Raw genomic sequence first — 23,764 nt, forward strand, 5'->3', positions numbered from 1 at the left:
CACAAAAAAGAGGTGTTAGAAATAGGTGAAGAACATATATCAACTACTTTAGGAATGATGTAGATTCTAAAATTTTGTAGTAAAAGAAGCATATTTGAATCCAGACTTATATTAAGTCATTAATTCTTTTTTCACTAAAGAAAATCTTAACATAAACTTTTTTTTCGTGTCAAACGGTCTATTGATCGAAATATAAGGATTAACAGAGAATTACTCAATTCCTTCGTGTTTTGAGAAAATAACTCATCAATGGAAAAACTGCATTATTATGCATTAAGTACAGAAGCATAAAATAGTTGATTCCAAGTATCAGGAACACCTCCTAAACACCAATGGCTGCAATCTGACCAATTGTGATCTTTCGTTCCATAAATTGATGGATGACCATCTTTCCTGAACTGGGACAGAGTTGTCACATCTAGTAAATTTACTTTTGTTGACATTTTATTTAGAACCTTTTTAACTATTGCAACACCTTTATCTTGACCTCCAGGATATATTGTTGCATTCAGTGGTAGTGTTTGATTTTTACAAGTTTCCTTTGGTTTATCCCATTCACGGCCACTGAAAAATCTCGAAGAAAAATATATTATCAATAAAATTTTGAATGATCAATTTTTCGAAGATAAAGAGCACTTTATATGACTTGGTGATGTCTTGTCAACCCCATATATGAAAATTTTGTTTCGTCAGGCCAAGTAGCATTGTTGATTTACTGTTTTATATAAATGAGATACTTACACGACGTGAGCAGGAGAAATCCCAAGATAGAAAACTTGTGTTTTAGTTCGGTCAATATTGGAGTCGACCCATTTTGACCATGTAGACAACCCTTTCTCAGCAGCAACCATTCTGTCCATATCTTTATAGGTTGTATTTCCTTCTTGAATGTAGTCCCATCTGCAAATAGAACACCTTTATTTATATTTAATGTCTTATTGGAATTTTAAAACCTATTTACTTTCTTTACGATATTATGAATCCGCTTACGGTTGTATACTATGTCTATGAAACCACCAGTGCCAAGTGTTGAAGATAACTACGTCGTTGTTCTTCCATACTTCGCCACCATTGATGGAATCGACTTTTAGTAATCGTACTCCATTTTCAACAACTAAATCAACCAGGAATCTATTATTAATGTAAAGTATAGAAACCTCATAATCCTGCAACACCAAACTTCTCTATTAGAAATGTTTTATTACTATTAGATTTTTATCCCGTAGTCTTACTCAAACCAAAATGATATAATACTATTCCGATCAGATACTTTTATCAACTATTTTTAAAAAAATTTCACTAATGTATATGAAACGAATAGATTATGTCGAATGTAAAGACGTAATTCAATATGAAATAAGCTAGTGATTACCAGGAAATTCACAGAGTAAACTCCTCCTTTCCTTCCAGTGGTAGTGGTGTACGTAGAATTAGGGATGGCAGCATAGACCATGCAAACCAAGGATTGATATTGGTTATTACTTAGTGAATCCCCAACTAACATAACCCTTTTACCCTTATATCTCCTCAAGAAGTCTTTACCATCAAACCTGTTTTAAGATTTCACCATTAAAAAATAATTTAGAAAAATAATACAAAAAACTACAAAAGTAATTGAACCTACTTCAAGCCTAAACAGAAATCAACTGTCGATCAAGAGCAGAAAAAATCTATCAAAAGAGAGAGTGAATTGAAATGAAAATGTAGACAGTTGATTCCGTATAAGTACAAAATATGTTTTGACTTGTAGCCTCTTCTATCATAGCTTCATTATTTATGTTACGAGCCAGAATAAGAGAGTTAAAGAGAGAAGTACCTGGGTATTTCACAATTCGTGGGTTTCCATCTGTACTTGAGATATTGTGTGTCAGGTCTACCATTACCTATGAGAAAATAGCTATTTAGGTCAATATAAAATACACAATAGCTAAAAAAGCCAACAACATTTTTAAATATCCAAACTTGTCAACTCTATTATTGTTAACTGTTATTTAGGTTTAAAATAATATCACTAATTGTCATTAAGGTCGTTTTAGACTTATTTCATTCCAAATGTACCCCTCCATATGTTAAATCAATTTAGGGCTTTTTCATCTTTTTCCCAGCAATCTTTTTCTTTTCTCTGTGCTCTTTGCCGCCTCCTCTCTTTCTTATTCTTCACCAATGGCTTCGTCAAGAGCAGAAATCAAAGCCACGATTTCTTCCAGGCACGTTTTGATTACATAAGAAATTCAGGAACAGATCTCCCTCTATCTCTCTCTTTACCCAATTAGAACAATGCTACTGGTAGAAGGAATTCTGCCCTGGTCGGTGATATCTTCATGATTCAATTTCTGGCTTTAAATTTGAGCAATATTTAGGGTTTCATCTACCTCCGATTTCTAGGGTTTCATTCTATTTCCTTTTCTACTTAATTATCCTATATTCTAAATGCTGAAACTAAATTTGAACAATGCTCCACTACCTTCACAGTTGACTCATTCTGTGCCAATAAAAACTATCATTTCGATGAAGAAGACGACCATTACTATAATCCTGACGATCTTAACATCAACAGTTGTTTGTCTGAAGTGCTACTGATGATGTTGTTGCTGGTGATGGTGGTGTTAGTGAAGAGGAGGACTGGACCTACTGGTTTGCTTGATATTTTATGTTATTTGTTTATATTAATGTGGGATTTTAAATTGATAAGAAGATGTTTGGTAAGAAAAGTAGGAGATTCAGTGTGTTTACTTCAGTATAAAAAGATGGAAGAGGGAGGAGGCTGAATGAAAGTTGATAGCATAAATTCAGTCATTCCAATCTCTTCTAGTCTTTAGTTACTTTAGCAATAATTCTGTTGTGCTTGAATTATATGAGTATGTTCATCTTTTCTTGTTCAACTTCTCCTTTTGTACTTCTTGCCTCTTTAGTTTGACCTATTTAGTTTTTTTTGTCGAAAGATTGACCTATTTAGTTTAGGAACCCTTCGGGTGTAGGGCGTTAAAAACTTTTCGCAAAATAGGAAGCGTATACCACTGTGAGAAGAGCATTTCTCTTATATTTCGACTCAACTAAACGACCACCATTTTCACGATGAATACTATGTATCAAGTATACCCTAAGAAAACAAAAACAAATGGAAAATGATAGTAGGAGGTGGAGGAGAGAGCCCCACAGAGCTGAGAGTTGAAAAATGAGACTGATGGGGGTGGATTTAGGGCTATTAACCTCGAATCTGACTGATAAGGTGTATCTTGGAGACCTTCATCCGGCTATTCATGTTCAGACCCCCGGATAACATTAATACTCGAATCCGCTAACACATGTTTGCAGTTTACATTATGCAAACACGTTTGCAAAACAGATTGTTGCAAACACGTTTGCATAACAGATTGTTGCAAACACGTTTGCATAAAAACGTAAAGGAAAAAACGCCGTTTTTTTCTGGGTTTTTTTTTTGAACAAAAAGTATTGAAAGTGGATCTTGTTAGAAAGCTAATGAAAAATCATTTCTAAATATATAATTTTTATAGAAATTCGACATTTCAAACAAAAGTTATATCGATTTAAAGTTTATAGAAAAATACAAGAAATTAGTTACACAAAATGACAAAAAAGGGTATTTTAGTATTTGTATACTTTTTGACCTGAATAATAATTTTCAAATGTTTTGTGCTTATCTACTCATTTTCAATATTATTTTGACCTTTCTAGTTATTACCTCTTATTATGAGTAGTGATATATTAAGTCTAAAATAATATGAATAATTAGTAGAAAGGTCATTTTTAATTTTTCTCATTCCAAAAGTGCCCTTGCTCCTTAAAGTTCACGTTCTCTCTGCAAACCGAAATTTAGGGTTTTTTTCTTGTTGCTCTTCTCCTTCTCCGATTCTTCTTTTTCTTCTTCTTTTTCTTCTTCTTTTTCTTCTTCGATTTCTGGAACCCACAAACTTGAATAGTGGATGAATTATCTGCTTCTTTGATGAAAAATGGGAAACAAAACCGATAGAGAAAGGAGAAGTTCCAGTTTATGGTTTATTTGAGAATCTTAGGGATTCTAGAGACAATGAATTATACAGTAAACATTTGAGTGTTGTGTTTATTTTAAGATTTTAGGGTTTTCTTATGCATGTCTGAGAGATTTTTGCTTCTGTAGGTTTAAGTTGGATTCAAAACTGGCGTATTCAGAGGTCAAGTAATGGCGGATCTGTATAGTTTCATCCAATATTTGAGATTTGAAATTAAGGTGATTTTATCAGGGTTAGGATTTGAGTTTGAAGAAGAAAAGGAAGAAGAAGATAAAAGTTGTTGTGAGAAATTCTTAGTGTTGGAAGCATGCTGATTGTGGCACGACTATATCTCCGTCAGACATTCAGATTGTTGGCTGTGAGCTTACGCCCTACTTACTACTGTGGGGACCTGATGGTTCTCTCACTAATGAAGATGGTTCTGAATCTGCTCCAATTGATGGTTACTACCTGAGGTATAAGTGGTGAGTATCATTTCCTACTCTTTCTCTCTAAGATTTTTTATGTTCCCCATTTCTTTTGCTTCTTGATTCTTGAATCTTCCCTGAAATTGTTTGACATCCATGCATGTGTTAATTGATTCTAGAATCATAAAAAAACTTTGATTTTACATATTAATCTTGTTTTGATGGTTGTTTGTTGGTCATGATAATGCAGGTTCATGTTGTGATTTCTAATAAGAAAATTTAAGAAGGTAGTAGGGATCAGATCTAATAAGAAAAGTACAGCCAAAGAGAGTAGCCCATCAATTTTACTTTGTTAATTCTTAATAGTTTATCTAACATAAACAAATTTGTTCTTTATTTTGCATTTCTATTTGTGTGTTTAGATGATTAGAATTTTTTGTTCAATTTAAATAGATAACTTCATTCTGAATTTTGGATAGTTCAAGTGTGAGGGCAATCAAGTTAAATATTGATTGGTGCGGGATAAGATCGATTTTAGATTAGTTCACTATGAATTTCTTTTATGTCGTCTTTCTTGATTGTGGTTACCTTTCACTTACAGGGAAGTTTATGTGGTGTCAATCGTTGGGTCTTTTCCTGCTGTTGTAACCAATCTACTGGATCTCACAAGACTGTGAGTACGTTCTTCAAAATTGGTGTTTTTTCTATTGTGTTGTGGCTTGTGCAAGTTCTATTCACGAGTTTTGGTCCATTCGTTTAATTCTATATGATTTATCAATAAAAGAAATTGTTGTTCGATTTGAAAGTTTCAATCTGAATTTGTAACCAGGCCTATCAAGATAATAAAGAAGTTGGCCGACAATAAAAGATGTGATAGACAAAGTGGAAAGTTACTCCATTCATATAACAAGATATTTTACTTACCTTTGTTCTTTTTTTTAAACGCTAGGGATCTTCATTATTACAAGTTGACTGGGCCAATCCCTCCACAAGTTGGAGAAGATTTCTCTGCCTACTATAAGAGTGGTTGTAGACTTCTAAAGACTAAGGAGAGATGATTTTTTGAAACCTTAGATAGAAGATTCATTAACTAAATGTTAAGAAATTATGTTTCCCAACTCTCAGGGTGTCAAAGAGACTAAGGCTCGCATGGAGGAAAGGTTCAATACCGGCAGGAACATGAGGTTCTTCACCAAGCTTAGGTATTCTAAGAACAAATAGAGAAAAAACTTTTGCTGAACTAGATGTCTCTTTGTTTTCTGCTTCAAATGACACCTGCTTTGTTTAAAATGACACTTACATTATGAGAAAGTATAGTTACTTTGATCTGCTTCGTGTAAAGTGATCTTGTTGACTTGTTTCATTACTTTTAAAGTAGTTCATATTGGCTTTGGTTCAAAATATGAGTTAGGCTTACAACAATGGCATATACTAAACTTGATTCAACAGTTACCGGGCTTATCACATCGTCTTGATATAGCAATGCCTTGTAACGACATGTTTGTAGTTTACATTATGCAAACACATGTTTGCAAAACAGATTGTTGCAGACACTTGTTTGCAGAAATTGTTTGCAAACACCTATTTGCAAAATGGATTGTTGCAGACACATGTTTGCAGAACAGGTTGTTGCAAACACATGTTTGCAGAAAAACGTAAAGGGAAAAACGCCATTTTTTCTGGAAAACACGTTTGCAGAACAGATTGTTGCAAACATGTTTGCATAACAGATTGTTGCAAACACGTTTGCAGAAAAACGTAAAGGGAAAAAACGCCATTTCGTTTGCATTAACAGATTGTTGCAAACACGTTTGCATAACAGATTGTTGCAAACACGTTTGCAGAAAAACGTAAAGGGAAAAAACGCCGTTTTTTTTTTAGGTTTTTTTTTTTGAAAAAAAGTATTGAAAGTGGATCTTGTTAGAAAGGTAATGAAAAATCATTTCTAAATATATAATTTTTATAGAAATCCGACATCTCAAACAAAAGTTATATCGATTTAAAGTTTAAAGAAAAATAAAAGAATTTAGTTACATAAAATGACAAAAAAGGATATTTTAGTATTTGCACACTTTTTGACCTGAATAATAATTTTCAAATGTTTTGTGCTTTTCTACTCATTTTCAATATTATTTTGACCTTTCTAGAAATTATCCCTTAAAGATACTTTGTTTTCTTCATTTTGTTAAAACTGTTCGGGGACTTGGGGGTATTTCTTTTTTTTCCTTTGTTGTTTAGTTTCGCTAGTAAATCTTTTACAATATAAAGATTTACAACAACTATATCACAATACAATGGTAATGGTAATTGTCATTGTTCTTCCCTAAGCAACTAATTTCCCTAACTGCAACTACTTTACACTTATTGGACAAAACTCTTTTTGAACACAAGTCAACCTTTCTCAAATGTAAAAAGGATGGATCGCTTTGTTCTTCCCTAAACAACTAATTGCCCTAACTGCAACTAATTTACACTTATTGGACAAAACTCTTTTTGAGCACAAGTCACCCTTGCTCAAATATTAAAGGATCGATCGCTTTGGATCCCAACATAATGAAGGGCCTCATCTAGTTGTAACTTAGTGTTGGCAATGTAGTTTTTTTTTTTGTTCCAACATGAATGTAGTTTATGTACAAGATTTCAAGAGTTCAAATCCTCCCATGTTTCTACTAGAAATTAGTTTATTTTTTCTAACATGCGATATATAGGGTCATAATTTTTTTTCTGTTTGGGGCCTCTCAAATATTTGAGAGGCCCTCAACAGGTGCTTCTATAAGCACCAGGGCAAATGATGTTTGCAATGATGTAAACAAACATTTTCTAACCCATTACCTAATATTTGAATACGTAATAAACAATTTGGTGCAAAAAAATATGAATCTGAACTACGTACTGTGACCTATCACAATATAACAGATCAACTAATCTGTTTAATCCTCTTAGATCCCGGATCAACTGATCCATTTAGCCTTCTTAGGTCCCGGATCTATTGATCCGTTTGGGCCTCTTAGGTCTCGGATCAACTGCTCCGTTTGGGCCTCTTAGATCAGCTGATCGTTTGAACCTCTTAGGTTCCAGGTCAGCTGATCGTAGGACCTCTTAGGTTCCGGATCTTGGGAAGAAGCTTAGAGAGAGATTAAGTGAGAAGAGGTTCGGTTCTTGGGAAGAAGCTTAGAGAGAGAAAATGAAAGTTTGGTCTGCCTGGTTTCGTGAAAGGGGAATGGATGGACGGTTAGGGTTACGCCAAGGTGGCCTGGTGCCTACAAATTGGCCCGATGCCTATAGAGAAAATAGTTGTCGGGCCCGGTGCTTATAGAGCCGCCCGCTTAGAGTCAATTGGACCGGTCCTTTTAGAAACACCCTTTATTATATCTCCAAGTTACATAGGGACATATCCATAACTTTGAGAATGATCCAGTGTCCTTGCTCCTACCATACATATCTTTGTATGATTTTATTCTCCTTTAAATACAATTTCATGTGTTCCATATAATTTTTTCCCTAAATTTGAGGGGTTGGGCCATTGGTCCAAAAAGGGGGCCAAAATGAAAATCCCACTCAAAGTTGCCTAAAAATGTAAAGGAGGTCCAATGTGTTAGTTTGGGGGGTCAAAATTACGTAAAGGGCCCTTAGAAAATAAAGTATTTACCGTTCATGCCATCGAAAATTACAAAATTGCCATCGAAAATTTTCGGGAAACGATTTTTTTCTGAAAAATAATCTGACAACCCGTCCATCAGAATGTGTACTGTTCAGAAAATTACGGAACAGCCACCGAAAAATTCCCGGGAAACGCAATTTTTTTTGGTAAATTATTTTATTTACTGGAAATTTTTTTTTGTACTAGACATTTTTGCTGGGCGGGAATTTGAAATTTCGTAAAAAAATTTGAAAATTTGGGCGGGAATTTGAAATTTCGTTTGAAAATTTCAAAACTTCGAAAAAAAAAATTGTGACCGGGAAATTATTTTATTTACTGGAAATTTTTTTCTGTACTAGACACTTTTGCTGCGCGGGAATTTAAAATTTTCAAAAAAATTTCAAAATTTGCCCGGGAATTTAAAATTTTCAAAAAAATTTGAAATTTTGGCCGGGAATTTGAAATTTCGAAAATTTCGAAAAAAAGATTTCGTTTAAAAATTTCAAAAAAATTTGAAAATTGGAATTTTTTGTGTACAGGAAATTATTTTATTTACCGGGAAGAGATGGTTTGCTGGGCGGGAATTTGAAATTTCGTTTGAAAATTTCAAATTTTCAAAAAATTTTGAAACTTTGAATTTTTCGTGTACTAGTAAATTATTTTATTTACCAGATATTTTTTTTTTCAGGAAAACGTCAGCATGTCCCGTCTAAGGGCAAGAGGGGAATAAAAAAAAAAAATGACATTTGGACCTGCAACTAATTTTTGGGCAAGAGTGGATTTTTTTTGGGTTTACCCCCCAGATTTTGGACTGTTGACTCAAAAATCCATATATAATTAGTAATCCTATTGGGACCTAAAAGTTCCAGCTAATTAAATCCAACAGAATTGTTATTTTAAAAATAATTAATTTCACATGATGTTTTAGTGGGCTTCTTTTAAGTTGACATGATGTGAAACTGAATTCTAATGTGGCATATTCTTGTGCCAACTTGATACAATGATTTTGCATGTCTAGCACTGCCATATGATTATATTTCATTAACCGTTAGACATCAAGTCTTTATATGTTTTCAAGATAATTATTATTTTCTAATAAAAATGGTCATGACACATAAATAAAAAAGAATACATTTAAAGTTTTGCATTGGAGGTACGTAAGAATTGATGATCTTTATTTTTACCACTGGGAATTAAAATCTCAATCCAAACTTGATACATATGACTAATTCAATTTTTTTGAGTTTTGCATTGAAGATGCTTGAGAAAAAGGTAGGGCACTTTTAGCAAAACTAGAGGCACTTTGTTTTTTTTTTTTTTTTTTTTTATTTTTTTTTTGTTGTTGAAAAAACTAGAGGCACTTGCTATAAAGGAAAATTTGGTCAAAATTCTATACATATTTTTTGTTGAAAAATAATACTCAATGTTTCCAGGTCTTAGCTCTATACATTGGGTAACTTTCTTACTTTTTTTTTTAGTTTCTCACTTTTTTTTCCCAAAACACCAACCCTACTTAAACTCGATCTCAATCAAAGGACCTCTCAGAAAACCAACCACCACAACCAGCAGGACAAAGGAGTTACAATGGCATCATCACATGGTCAAGATTAACAAAGAGGTATAGAATCCAGGCCATGCATTTGAAGAGTACTTGAGGAGAGCTTTTCCAACTATCCAGGAAGGGTTGATGGATTATAAGGACTACTCTCCTTCCAAGCTTCTAATTTGCCAAAGCATACTGTTGATGAGCAGGGACGGATCCAGAATTTTCATTTACGGGTGCGGATTATATACCTAAATAATTTCTTTTGCAAATAAAGTAAATGATATGTTTTGATCTCTCTTAGTTTCCACCAATGTTCTACCAAGAGCTCCAAATCCCAATTTGAGAAATCATCATTCTGCTTCATATTGTAAATGTAATTACCTAGCTGAAAACTAAGTAGCATAGTGTCAAGACTACTGAAATGTGATGGATAAAACTCAGCAAGACGCATCAACTTATTTTTGTCGAAAAGGGCAAAAACTCTCGATGGACTCAAGCATGGCCTAAAATGGAGCAACTCGGTTTATGGTATTGAAGTGTATAGGGTTTTAAGATAGATGAATTGAGTTTTATAGGGTTTAGGGTAGACGAGTTTTGTCGAACATTCAACTCTACTTATTATCATTTGAAGAATATGATTAGACATATAGTAGTATACACAGATAAAAAAAATTACTTAAGATGCTTGCGGAGGGATTCAATCCTACGCCCTCACACTCGTGGCCAAACCCTAAACACAGCTCTAACCACTAAGCCAAACACTTGTTTATGTTATAATCATACATTATCAGAAATATATATAGTTATATATACCTATGTAAAAAAAAGTTACTACTACTATTTGCTTTCGGGAGGATACAGAGGGGTGCGGCCGCACCCCCTCGCACCCCCATGGATCCGCCCCTGTCACTGAGGTACTACGCTTTATTTTATAGGGTTTGCTATCTAACTCAATTTTGTCTCTAATTTTTTTTTTTTGCATTGACAAACATCACCTTGTTATATCATCAACATTTTATCCAGAGACTAGAATCAATTATTTTATAATATAAACATCAAAGTTTTATTGTATTAATTTGTTTGGTACTTGGAGCAGTTTCTAACCCTAAGAGTAATACTTAATATTGTATTATACGTATAGATATGGTTGGTAATTAATCGGAAGAAGAGCGAGGAGGAAGGTGTTGTCATTGGACGGGAAGAATTTCTCGAGGCTCTTCAACTTGCAAGTGTGGCACAGAGATATCAAAAACAAGATAGACTTCATACGTTTGCATGGAAAGTATGGGACCTTGACGTTTATGACGAGAAAGTATTACCCAAGTTTGATTTACCTAATGTCCCACCACCCAATATTGATATTTTTTCTGATCACACGCCGTGAAGTGGAAAACAACATATACTCCTAAACGTCCTAAGATATTGCGTCCATCAGAGTGTGTACCACTTACTGAAGCTCAGAAGTTTCCTCAAACGGCTTTTGAGCTTTATATACGCATAGGCGGTGATTTTATAAACTCATTCCCCGAGTTTGGCGGCAAAGGTTTTAATCGTTGTACAATACATATACCTGCAGAATGTGAGCCAGTTCAGAAGATGGTATATATACCTCCACTCGGAAGTGACATCATTAGGGGGTCTCATTATTGGAAAGGCTGGGAGAATGTGCATGAAAAAGTAAAAGCAATAGTGCTGAGAGAAATACCTTCACTACCAATACCACCACCCAAACAACCACCGAAACTATCACCGATGGAAGAAGAGCGGTTGAGGGAAGAAGAGCGTCTGAGGGAAGAAGAGATGTTGAAGGAAGATTAGATTATTCAAGAAATTTTCATCAAAAAAAAAAAAGATTATTCAAGAGATGATAAGGGAAGAGTGGTTGAGGACGGAACAAAAAAGACTAGGATTCTAGCAGCAGCTTAAGTACGTCTTCATATGTTTTGCTTGCTACTTGCTGCCGACATATTGTGAGAATAGTCCCACATGGGAGAATGGGTAACCAGCAACCAAGAATATAAAGTATAGGTCATCTCCACTCATTGCCAATTGGTTTTGAGTTAGATGACCACAAACTTAACATGGTATCAGAGCTAGGCCCACACGTGATAGACTTGAAAGCCACACGTGCTCCACGTCACCCGTAAAGAAAAAAAACACACGTTTTAGGCTCAAAGAACGCCACACGTGATGGGGCGTGTGAGAATAGTCCCACATGGGAGAATGGGTAACCAGCAACCAAGAATATAAAGTATTCTACACATCACAAAAGATTTTGACAAAAAAAGTTCCCAGCTGATGTGGCGGGTGTGGTTTCAAACAATATACATGGATAGTAGTTTTTATCATGATTCAATGGGAACTAGGTTTAGTATATATATGTCTTTTCTTCGATGTTGGTCTAATCTCACACGCCCTTCACATGTGACATTCTTTTGAACCTAGCTCTGATACTATGTTAAGTTTGTTGTCTTCCAACTCAACCGATTGACAATGAGTAGAGAAGATGTAGACATTACATGTTTATAGTCGTTATATGTAGGGATGGAACTAGGAGTAGTAGTCAAGGGGGGCCGAACCAAAAACTTTATAAAAATTGAAAAATATAAGCCTACCAAGTGCTCGAACTCTGGTCTCTCAGGTACACAACTCCCACCTCTACCATCTCGCCCACACTACATATATGTTTTAACTATGACTTGAACTTTAATTATGTGATAAACTAGAGAGCAATCAACATTTATAAATCAATTTACACTAAGTCAAGGGGGGCCATGGCCCCCTTTGGTCTGCATGTAAATCCGTCCCTGGTTATATGCACTTTCTTCTAGTATTAATAATCTTAGTGGGACATCAAAGTTCCAGCAAATTAAATCTTTTTTGACAAAAATCAATTTCACTAGTGGGCGGCTTCTTTTTAGTTGAGAGGATGTGAAAGTGAATTCTGTGTGCCAACTTGATAGGATGATTTTACATACCTAACACTATTATATGATTATGTTTGATTCATTAATCAGTAGAAATCAATTCTTCTTATATTTTCAAATGGCTAATTATTTTCCTATAAAAATAATCATGTCAAATAAGTAAAATTAAGTTGAGAATTTGGCATAGGAACTCATAAAAGTTGATGATCTCTTAGATTTTTTTGAATTTTGCAAATAAGAAAGAGCAATTTAGCAAAAGCTAGGGCGCTTTTAGCAAAACTAGAGGCACTTACTACAAAGGAAAATTTCTTCAAAATAATGGTATCTAGCTAGATTGGGTAACTTTCCTTAATTTTGGCGGAAACAACTTTTTTTGTTTCATGGAAACACCAAAACCCTACTTAAACCCTCTTTCTCTTTTTCAGTAGGGCGTATAACTCGACCCCAATCAATTTCAAAGGACTGGTCACCTCTCACAAAACCAACCACCACAACCAGCAGGACAGAGGAGTTACAATGGCATCATCGTCGGGCAAGATTAACGAAGAGGTAACCAATCCAGATGATGCATTTGAAGACTACTTGAGGAGAGCTTTTCAAACTAGCCAGGATGGTTTCATCGATTATAAGGACTATTGTTTTTTCTTCCAAGCTTCTAATTTGCCAAAGCATATTGTCGGTCAGGTTAGTACTACGTTTTATTTTATTTTTGAATTGTTCAGCGTGTGCCTCGAACCCTTGACTTCTAAGGTGGAAGATTATACCTCTTACCACTCCAACCAAAGTTGTTGGCTACGTTTTATTTTTTAGGGTTTGCTATCTGGCTCAATTTTGTGTCTAATAATAACAATTATTATATGTATAGATATGGTTGGTGGTTAATCGGAAGAAGCCCCAAGAGGAGGAAGGTATTGTCATTGGACGTGAAGAATTTCTGGAAGCTCTTCAATTTGCAAGTGTAGCACAAAGATATCAAAAAGAAGATAGACTTTATATATTTGAACAGAAAGTATTGGACCTTGAAGTTTATGGCGAGGAAGTATTATTACACAAGTTTGATTTACCTAATGTCCCACCACCCAATATTGACATTTTTTCTGATCGCACGCCGTGGGAAATAACATGTACTCCTGAACGACCTAAGAATTTGCGTTTTTTTTATTTTGAACCAGTTACTGAAGCTAAAAAGTTTGTTCAAACGGATTTTGAACTTTATATACGCATAGGCGGTGATTCTATAAATTCATTCCCTGAATTTGGTGGCAAAGGTTTTGATCGTTGTACGATACATATACCTGCAGAATGTGAGCCAGTTCAGAAGATGGTATATATACCTCCACTCGGAAGTGACATTATTAGAGGGACTGATTATTGGAAAGGCTGGGAGGATGTTCATGAGAAAGTAAAAGCAATAGTGCTGAGAGAAATACCTTCACTACCAATACCACCGAAACGATCACCGATGGAAAAAGAGCGGCTGAGGGAAGAAAAGCGTCTGAGGGAAGAAGAGAAGTTGAAGGAAGATGAGATTTTTCAAGAGCGGAGAAGGGAAGATTGGTTGAGGACCCAACAAAAAAATCTAGGATTCTTGTAGCAGCAGTTGAAGTATATGTCTTCATATGTTTTGCTTGCTACTTGCTGGCTTGCTGCTGATATATCTAACAATATTCATGGATACTAGTTTTTATCATGATTCAATGAGAACTAGGTTTAGTATGAATTTTAAGAAAACCTATTAGGTGAGGTTTTTTTTTAATTGTTCAGCGTGCCTCGAACCCACTCCTAGGTAGAAAACCTATTAGGTGAGGGTTGTTCACCTTTAAACACTATTTGATCACTTTTGTTGCTTTCTTACTAACTATGTTTTTTTAGCTTTAACCTCAGGAAGTTATAAAATGTATTGATATCGATCTAATTATTGAATCGAGTATTTTCTTTTTTCTTGGGGAAAGGCTCAATCGTGTTCAGGTTGCCAAGATGGCAAGAACAAATATAATTACAAAGAATTGTTCTTACACGATAGCTAGTGCATCCCGGTTTAAGATAAACTCTATAATTAAACTCTTAAACTCTATAATTAATGAACCTGCCAACGGTGAGGTCTTTTCGAAACCCTTATTTCTATCACATGACGGTTCAAGTGGGAACCCCAGGAGGCGGGTTGAGTATACTTTTTGTTTGAAAATTGGGGAATCTGTTGTTTTTTTTGTCGCCAAAGAGACTATAGAATTACAATTGGAGCTCCAAAGCAAAGAAGTCTTTCATGTTCTTTGGTTTGCTGCAATTTGCTATAAATGAAAATGGTTGCACAAGTTAACTAGTTATTCGGAATCCACTACAATTAAATGGTAGATTATTGTGACAACTTTGTCTATATCGTCTTACATAGATCATGGATTAAGTAGAGAAGCGTAAAATAGTTGATTCCAAGTATCTGGAACTCCTCCTACACACCAATGGCTGCAATCTATTCCTTGCTTATTTGCTGTTGCATAAATAGATGGATGACCATCTATTCTTAACTGTGATAGAGTTGTCACATCTAGTAAATGTACTCGTCCTGATATCTTACTCAAAACCTTTTTAACCATCTCCTCGCCATGTATTTGACCTCCGGGGTATTTCGTTCCTTTCAAAGGCGTTTTTTGATTCAAACATGTAGCTTTTGGTTGACCCCATTCCCGCCCTCTGAAAAATAAAATATGAAACAAGTCAAACTAAAATATTGATAAATCGTGAAAATCAAACTATTAACAACACAATATAAGACTTGTTTAAATGAATGGATTACTTACAATGTATGAGTTGGAGGAATCCCAAGATAGAAGACTTGTGTTTTACTAGGGTCAATGTTGGAGTCAATCCATTTTGACCAAGTAGACAACCCTTTCTCAACAGCAATAAATCTATTCATATCTTTATATCTAATGTTTCCTTCTTGAATGTAGTCCCATCTGGAAAAAAACATCGAATTCAGTCGTATTACTTGTTTTTTTAGGTCATTATTTGTCGAAGTTTCTGCCTGATTAGGTCAGATAGTAGCATTACTAATTTTCTTTTGAAATTATAAAACTTACGGTTGTAATTCATGCGCATGAAACCACCAATGCCAAGTATTGAAAATTAAAACATCGATATTCTTCCATACTTCACCACCTTTGATCGAGTCAATCTTTAAAACTCTTTTACCATTTTCCACAACTAGATCAACCAAGAAAACATTGCGATTATATAATATTGAAATGTCGTAATCCTGCAAAATCAATATATATCAGTCTGAGAACAATTTGACTATATGTGAATAATATTTGAAAACTATATCTACTAAAAAAAAAAGTCGAATCTAACTTGAAGAAGATAATGAATAACTAACCCGAAAAGTAGTTGACGTGACTCCATGCTTATCTTCTGAGTGATATGTATAATTAGAATTAGGGATAGCAGCATGCACCATGCAAGAAAATGATCCCCATTGATTATAACTCAATGAATCTCCAACAAACATAATCTTTTTTCCCTTGTATCTCCTCAAGAATTCTAACCCATTAAACCTATATTAACAAATACAATTATTTCCATTAAACAAGATTTTCAAACTCATGTCTTCTTTTGTTACAATATTGATACATAATAAAAATATTACATAGATAAGTACGAGTTAATCATATCAGAGCAAGATATTTATAACATGTTATTATGTTAAGACAAAACGACATAGTCCATCTAGTTTAACTAACCACCCAAACAACACCACCCTTTTATAAAGGGGACATGACAAATATTATGAACCTATCTATAAAATTTTAACCATTCAAATCAAATGTGTTTCCTTCATCAAAAAAAAAAAATCAAATGTGTTTAATCATGATTAATATTTTTTGAACATCAAAATGTAGTATTGGAGAGAGAGGATATATATACCTTGGTGTTTCACAACCGGTCGGCTTCCATTTATATTTGAGGTATTGTTTATCTGGTCTTCCATTACGTAAACAATCGAAACTCCTAGGGATAAATGGACATTTAAACGAGTCGTAAAGAGGGTAAGATTCATCATAAACCCAACTTCCTTCATACATATTACACTTCTTCAAACTCTTTTCTATCCCCACCTTATTAATCACCTCCCCCTTCACTTTATTAAGTAAAAAACATGAACAAGCTAGCAAAACAACAATGGCAAGAGAAGTAGTGAAGCTGCTAGAGAAGAAGAACCCCATTCTAGAGAGAGATAGAGGGAGAAAGAGAGAGGTTACATATATTAATAATCTTTTGGGTAATTACATTTGTTTCATATATTGGTAATAATCTCTAAAATAGTAATCTTTTTTATTAATTCCTTAAAATTGTCAAATTTATTTCTTTCGTAAATTATTCTTACTATTTTTGTGGGATTCTTTATTTCTTTAGTAAAAATTGAATTGTATGCCCAAGGGGGGAACCGAAATAACACTTCATTGGAAGAGGAATAAACAAGTGAAGATAATTATAACTAGCACTACTAAATTTCTTCCTTTCATATAGGAAAAAGTCACATCTTTAAAATTCTATATCATATTTTATAGTGAGACATAAATACAGGACGATACAACTTATAGAAAGGAAAATGATCTAGCAACAAATTTGTAGACAGATTTGGGACGGAATCCCATATTAACCGTTGGGATTGATTCGTCAACTTCTCTTGATATGTGTTCCATATATATTGCCAGGAAATTTCTGCTGTTGATTTGGAATTCCCTCCCAAATTTGCCGAGGGCTCTTTCACTATTCTATAGATGAAAACATAGTTTTTGTACATGAGAATCTAATTGGCCTAAAGGGTCATAACATATGCATTGAAAATAGTATATATATCTATATGCATGCATCTACTCAGTTATTATACCCATAGACTGCTCAGAATCTGGAATAAGGGGGTATAGATCCACGCCTGATATTGACAACTCCGTCTGAGTCTCATAAATGCTGGATGTGGAAGAACCAGAAGCGTCCACCGGAATAGGCTTTGTTTTACTAATGGTGTCTTGGTTCTTTTCATGATAATCTAAGATCGCCTTCAACTTTGAATCGTCAAACGACTTACTCGAAGTTGAAACAAAATCTCCAACAGAAGTTCGACCTTCGAGCATGCTAACTACTGCAGACATAGTAGGTCTAAGTGTTGAAGACTTGTTAGTGCACATAAGAGCTACATTTATCATACCCAATACTTGTTCCTCGTCGAATTCAGATCCCAGTCTAGGGTCAACAAGCTCCATTAGATTACCTCTCTCATGTAGAGTCAATGCCTAACCGGAAGAGAAAAGAAAAAGGAGAAAATTAGAAATTTCAAAACGAGTTCATTCGGATAGCAATTTAGTAAAAGGTTGAGAGGCTTTAATGCGCTCATTCTTACGCACAAAATTCAGCAAGAGCCTTTTTAACCGAAACATACATGTGTACAAGGTACTAAATTTAGGTTCTGATATAAATTTGTGCACGAATGATCACAAATACTTGGGAATGCTCTCACGAATATTATCTTTTTGTTAATCCGATACAAATATCTTCAAAATCAACTCAATAAGGTAAGGTGCAGTAAAAAAAAACATCATTTCCTAAGATCAAAATACAACAGCCAAAATGAATACATTGGTTTCTATCGAAATATTTACTTTATGTTTGCAACTTCAGTCACAATCAAATATTCATGCAACATGCCCAAAGTTTTTTTACCAAAATAATCACAAAAGAGTTATGTATGCTGAATTTCATCTAGATGGTCAAGGAAACCAAAACGTTTCGGTTATTTTGATAAAAGTAGTTAGAAATCTAATACCATGTTCATGTATGTGTGTGTATATATATATATGAGAGATGAGAGATGAGAGTGAGAGAAAATCTTTGGAGCTTAGTAAGTTACCCAATCTAGAAGATAGACACGTTCTTCGCTTGCCAAGTTACTTGTATTGCTTCTCCCACTGACAATCTCTAATGCAACAATTCCGAAGCTGTAAACATCTGCTTTATCTGTCAGATAACCTCTCAATGCATACTCCGGTGCCATATAGCCACTGTTACAAGTAGTTTATCACTCGTTATATAACTACACATATAGATGATACGTTTGAGAATGAGAAGTGTGTTCTTCCCATTTTCAGTAAGATAAATTATAATTAGACAAATCACGAAAACTCTAAGGAAGATAAAACCATAGATAGTCCTAAGTACGATAATTAAGTTCGAACTTCCACGTAGTTAAGAATTCCTTTCTCGAACTAACTGAAATGCGCTTAATAAAGTGAAAAATGAAATTTTACAACTTACATAGTTCCTGCAATTCGAGTGCTGATATGTGTGTTCTCCTCATCATCAAGTTTTGCCAAACCAAAATCAGATATCTTAGGGTTAAGATCTTTATCAAGAAGTATATTGGTTCCTTTTATGTCTCTGTGAACAATCTTTAGTCTTGATTCTTCATGGAGATAAGCCAATCCTCTTGCTATTCCAACACAAATCTTATGCCTTGTACTCCAATCCAAGTCCAAACATGATTCTTCTGGACCTATAAATCACAATATCAACACAAATTACTTGTTTTAGTTATCGAAACTATGTTTTAGTAAGTTCAGAAGAGTGGTGAATGAACTCACTGAACAAGGCGCGTGCAAGGCTATTGTTTTCCATGTATTCATATATTACCAACAATTGATTTCCTTCGGTACAACATCCATAGAGCTTTACTAGATTAGGATGTTGTATAGCAGAAATCATTCCTATCTCATTCACAAACTCACGATTTCCTTGTTTTGATTTGGAAGAAAGTTGTTTCACTGCGATTATTTTACCACCTGATAGACGCCCCTGCATTTCGGCAAGAAACATCATTTTACATGTTATTATCAAATATCACCTTCAAGGACAAAATATGTACTTACAGTTCTTGTTATCTGTCTCTTTCAGTAAAGTCAAGTTGATGGATAAATAAAAGTTAGCAGAATACCTTATAAACAGGTCCAAAGCCGCCTTCTCCAATCTTGTTTTCCTTATCAAAGTTGTTTGTGGCAGCTTTAATTTGCCTTAACGTGAAGGAACCAGCGCTTAAATCCAATCCTCTTAGCTCTACCCATTAAGAATAACATGTTGTCATCCTCAGAAATCAATTAGATTTTTCATCCTCTCTAATTGAATTCCCTAGACACCTTACTTCTCACTAGTCAACAATAGTACTAACCGAATTGCTCATAACTCAGTCTTTCGTAAAGGAACAAAGAATATCGAGATTGATTTTCATTTCACTCCCCATAAACTTACGCATACGGCATACCACCATTACTTTGTAATCTCTTTTCCTATGCAGATCACTAAACTGTTTAGAAAATCCTATCCTATTTTGGTTTTGTTTCTTAACTTGTCAACTCGGCACCGTGAGTTGGGTGATATTAGAGATAGGGAAAGTTGATAAAACTCCCTATAAATTTGTAACTGATTGCAAGAGGTTTGCAAGAGGGATGCAGCTGTTTGCAAGAGGTTTGCAAGAGGGATGCAGCTGTTTGCAAGAGGTCTGCAACTGCTTCGAAAGGTCTGCAACTGCTTGCAAAAGGTCTGCAACGGCTTGCAAAAACTATTGGGTTTTTAACCGAATAAAATACAAGTATTTGGGTTTTTAACCAAACAAAATTTGTCCTCTTAACTTAAAATTGGGCTTTCAACCCTATTTCCTGATCAGGATATCGGATGTTATTAACTTATTATTATTAAGGTGCTTTAGTCCATTTGCCGTCTGAGGTGTTTTTAGCTTTTGTAATAGTCTATGTAATTCTATTTTCTTTGATCAACCATTCAACCCCGGTGCATTAAAACCCTAGTGTCTCTCTTGTTCTCTTTTGCATCTTTACTTTTTGTGCAGTTTTCATGTTTGGGTACTCTTTAAATAATTAATTTACATTTTTAGGATAGTGCAAGTAAACTATTATGATAAAGAAACGTCACGAAAAATATAATCAAATGGATATCGTCACTCATCAGTACAATACTTTAAAATATCTATTAGTGTCGACGAAGTGTCACGCCTAACACGTGTTGATATGGTATTTTTTGCCCAACTTGTACTTGCCTCCTAGAGAGCAACACAGGGAGAACCACATTTAACCTACGCAGTTACTACAGAAAGAATATTTTTTGCATATACAATATGTTGGCTAAAATTATACCTTCATTCATTGCATCTTTTCGACATTCCTTCCACCAAAGAACACCCAAAATCATTAAGATAAGACAGACTACTGCTGAAGCAACAATTCCAAATATTGCACCTCTAGGTATCTTCTTATCCTCGGAACGATCTATGAAATCTGTTTATACACATTACATAGAAGCATGTTTATTACCAAAGGGACTGACAATATATGACACTTGAACCCCAGAATTCTCGTCAAATAGTTTCAGTTATCTCTGACATAATAAGCGATGCAGACTAGTGTTTTCGATCATCAAAAAACAGCTCAACACTACCGAGGAGGAGATGATACAGCTGAGTGTGAAATCCAAAAGACAGAGTTACATACTATGAAATAGCATTTGAAAAGAGAAATGCTCGATAAGAATGCTCCGACTAGAATGCTCTGTGGATGAGATCTTCTTGTTAGAAATGACCGATTTTACATTAAAAAAGAAGCAGCAAGGAAACTAAAAGGGTTTTATTTTACTTCTTGTGTCGACTTTCGAAATCCTAATATTGCAGCTACACCAATACATGCCTTCAGCTATCTAATATGCTCCATTTGAATATTATGATTTTCTGTTTTTGCGAATTGTCGCATTCTCTATATTTTTGGTGTTTATTTAAGTTCTATTATACGAACAGATTCTAGTTAGCCATATCAATTTGGCATGGGGAGTGAAAATTTGTGTATAATACTATACGTGGGTATGTATAAAGGCAGATATATGCACACCTAGTTTTGTTAAAAAGCATGCGAGCTACTCGGTAATTAGTTATATGATAACACTTCAATAAGCAGCATAAGACAGAAATGGGCTGTCATCATTCGCGAAAAATCCCCGGGCACCGATTAAGAAGAGCCGTAATTCTATAGTTATGGTTCTAAAAAATAATTTTAATAGGATTGCAAGAAAGAAAATTTATATATTAAAGCTTTAAACATTAAAAACATACCAGGAGTAACAGAAATAGCTGAAATGAGTGGACCATACGTTCCTTTAACAGGGATAGCTGTTGTGCCTTTCCCAGCCCAATAGAAACGAATTTCCAAGGTATGATTAGTCACAATAGCAGTAAAAATTTTAATTACTGCTTTACCAGCGCCACCTGCTTCTTCTACAATGTCAAAGTCCTCCCCCACTTGTGTCCCCTGCAATGAACTAAAATGCTTAACACTTGCAAACCATAAAAATAATATGTCGATCACTCACTTGCTCTGCTTGATATCATGTAAATTTCGCAAGTATTCGCATCTTCATTTATGCTTTGATCGACTGATATCATATGCAAGGAATGAAATTTCGGTGTCACTAGAAATTTTGGTCGGTCCAAAAATAGAAATGCTTCGTGAAAATATTTCGGTCAGTGTAAAATTTTACAAATTTACAGAATTGATATAAATATGATACAGTTGTTCATAACAACCACAAAATAAAATAGAGCTAATTTGTTATTTTGAGGGTTATTTTGTATCCACACAGTAATATTACAGGTGTGACTTACAAAAAGAAAACTTCAGATAGTGTAGGGGGTAATATTAAAAATTTTGAAACAAACAAAACTGAGATTTTTCCAGGCACCCCGAAGTGTTAAGGTGCCCCTTCAAGGCAAACAAGGCTGAAGTTCTTCCGCCGTCCTCTCTCTCTCCCTCTAGATTTTGAAACAAACTACGGGTGTGACTTACCAAAAGAAAAGTTCAGATAGTATAGCAGGGGGTAGAATTAAAATTTTTGAAACAAACAAAACTGAGATTTTTCATAGCACCCCGAAGTGTTAAGGCGTCCCCTTCAAGGCAAACAAGACTGAAGTTCTTCCGTCGTCCTCTCTCTCCCTCTAGATTTTTCGAAACAAACTAAAATATTCTTATTATAGATGAATCTTCACCTATAATAAGAATATTTTAGTTATTAAGAAGAAACGAAGAGATTTATTGAATATCTGAGAAGAATCAGTGAAGAAAGATAAGATATGAACCACAAAAATGAAGGTAAGTTTCAATTCACCCAATTTCGAAAATTGGACAAATTAATTTGAAATTTCGCTGATTTCGGTCGAAATCTTGCACGAAATTCTTGTATGTTAGTTTTCGTAAGTAAGATGAAATCTGAAAAATTTCAGTTGTTACGACCGAAATATTTCAACATTTCATTCCTTGATCATATGAACCATTCACAATAAACTCCCATGAATATGGCAAAATAGGTGTGAATATTTGAAGTTTTAACATGATCAGTTCATGCATGAAAAGAGAACATCAGAATATAACTTGAGCAATACATATTTACAGAATACAAAATGAAGCCTGCAAAATGATTTACCAAGCTATGTACCTGAACGAAGATATCAAATCTGCGCCTTCCAAGACTGCCATATGTTTTAGTATTTGTAATTATTATCTCTGCAAAGTGTAGGCTAACTGTGTAATTGCCATTTTTCAGACAGAACCCGTAATAAGTGAGAGAGATAGGAGAAGTGCGTGCTTCTTTGTATAGTTCAGCATTGGCCATTGAGAGTGTAGATTTATTTGTAGCTATATAGTTGTCAATGAAGTGTGAGTCGTCCACAAAATTGCCAGTGCTGCTTACTAACCAGTTATTTCCAATTTCGTAAGACTTTGATGCACCATTAATGTCAGAATCTTCCAGATATTCTACATTTCCATCAATTGTAACTTTATTTCCACCACAATTTATATGAACCGGACTGGAATCTAAAATATAAAAAGTAGATGGGTTGGAAAGCCGAAGATGCACATCACCACTATCACAATATTTGATAAATTTAACATATCCGAAAAGGGTATACAGAAAAAGAGAAACTCAATAGCATAATCGTAGCCTTACTCGGTGAACAAGTCTTTCTCTTCAGGCACGGAGCAATGTCGCCCCTAGATAAGTAAACTCGAGAAAGCATATCAGAGTAGGGAAAGGTTATAACCGACTCGAAAAATTGATATTGCAAATTTAATAAAAATATAGGTTGAAGACTTACGAATTGTTCTTCAGTAAAGGTAATCCGAATAAGTTTC

At 34.5% G+C, this 23,764-nt stretch overlaps 4 protein-coding genes and 2 long non-coding RNA genes across 11 annotated transcripts in view; 3 read left to right on the plus strand and 3 right to left on the minus strand.

The window, feature by feature from the left end:
- Positions 1 to 210: 210 nt before the first annotated feature.
- On the minus strand, positions 211 to 2,066 carry LOC147534885 (protein trichome birefringence-like 39). Its single transcript, XM_086650151.1, has 6 exons — positions 2,059 to 2,066; positions 1,817 to 1,927; positions 1,373 to 1,550; positions 991 to 1,166; positions 742 to 900; positions 211 to 564 (listed from the first exon to the last, which is right to left on the minus strand). Exons 1-6 carry the CDS (start codon positions 2,064 to 2,066, stop codon positions 267 to 269), a joined length of 930 nt encoding a protein of 309 aa, XP_086506277.1. The 3' UTR covers positions 211 to 266.
- A 64-nt stretch (positions 2,067 to 2,130) lies between these two features.
- Positions 2,131 to 2,896, plus strand: LOC147534886 (uncharacterized). The gene is made up of 2 exons (XR_015228051.1): positions 2,131 to 2,310; positions 2,473 to 2,896. It is a non-coding gene; the product is annotated as an uncharacterized LOC147534886 (long non-coding RNA).
- A 1,016-nt stretch (positions 2,897 to 3,912) lies between these two features.
- Positions 3,913 to 5,743, plus strand: LOC147534887 (uncharacterized). Its single transcript, XR_015227806.1, has 3 exons — positions 3,913 to 4,474; positions 5,019 to 5,090; positions 5,367 to 5,743. It is a non-coding gene; the product is annotated as an uncharacterized LOC147534887 (long non-coding RNA).
- Positions 5,744 to 12,220: 6,477 nt separating this feature from the next.
- On the plus strand, positions 12,221 to 14,413 carry LOC147534888 (uncharacterized). Its single transcript, XM_086649379.1, has 2 exons — positions 12,221 to 13,214; positions 13,396 to 14,413. The coding sequence occupies exons 1-2, from the start codon at positions 13,047 to 13,049 to the stop codon at positions 14,122 to 14,124; spliced, it is 897 nt and encodes a 298-aa protein (XP_086505505.1). The 5' UTR covers positions 12,221 to 13,046; the 3' UTR covers positions 14,125 to 14,413.
- Positions 14,414 to 14,857: 444 nt separating this feature from the next.
- Positions 14,858 to 16,759, minus strand: LOC147534889 (protein trichome birefringence-like 43). Its single transcript, XM_086648985.1, has 5 exons — positions 16,452 to 16,759; positions 15,904 to 16,081; positions 15,608 to 15,783; positions 15,326 to 15,484; positions 14,858 to 15,218 (listed from the first exon to the last, which is right to left on the minus strand). Exons 1-5 carry the CDS (start codon positions 16,748 to 16,750, stop codon positions 14,921 to 14,923), a joined length of 1,110 nt encoding a protein of 369 aa, XP_086505111.1. The 5' UTR covers positions 16,751 to 16,759; the 3' UTR covers positions 14,858 to 14,920.
- Positions 16,760 to 17,255: 496 nt separating this feature from the next.
- The window catches only part of LOC147534890 (putative leucine-rich repeat receptor-like serine/threonine-protein kinase At3g14840), a 31,809-nt gene continuing 25,300 nt past the window's right edge, over positions 17,256 to 23,764 (minus strand). For 4 of the 6 annotated variants that reach the window (XM_086648983.1, XM_086648984.1, XM_086648982.1 and 1 more), the window contains 10 exons: positions 23,728 to 23,763; positions 23,580 to 23,623; positions 23,067 to 23,446; positions 21,691 to 21,886; positions 20,726 to 20,866; positions 19,516 to 19,634; positions 19,166 to 19,376; positions 18,840 to 19,077; positions 18,436 to 18,586; positions 17,256 to 17,821 (listed from right to left, as the gene is read on the minus strand). In XM_086648983.1, coding sequence (XP_086505109.1) covers positions 17,402 to 17,821; positions 18,436 to 18,586; positions 18,840 to 19,077; positions 19,166 to 19,376; positions 19,516 to 19,634; positions 20,726 to 20,866; positions 21,691 to 21,886; positions 23,067 to 23,446; positions 23,580 to 23,623; positions 23,728 to 23,763 — 1,936 coding nt within the window. In that variant the 3' untranslated portion in view covers positions 17,256 to 17,401. Of the gene's footprint in view, positions 17,822 to 18,435; positions 18,587 to 18,839; positions 19,078 to 19,165; positions 19,377 to 19,515; positions 19,635 to 20,725; positions 20,867 to 21,079; positions 21,137 to 21,690; positions 21,887 to 23,066; positions 23,447 to 23,579; positions 23,624 to 23,727; position 23,764 lie in introns of all 6 variants that reach the window. The other 2 variants (XM_086648980.1, XM_086648978.1) reach the window with 1 other exon arrangement.

Source organism: Eschscholzia californica, unplaced genomic scaffold (assembly GCF_041429995.1).
Source record: "Eschscholzia californica isolate CP2 unplaced genomic scaffold, dmEscCali1.0.p SCAF_6, whole genome shotgun sequence".
NCBI lineage: Eukaryota > Viridiplantae > Streptophyta > Magnoliopsida > Ranunculales > Papaveraceae > Eschscholzia > Eschscholzia californica.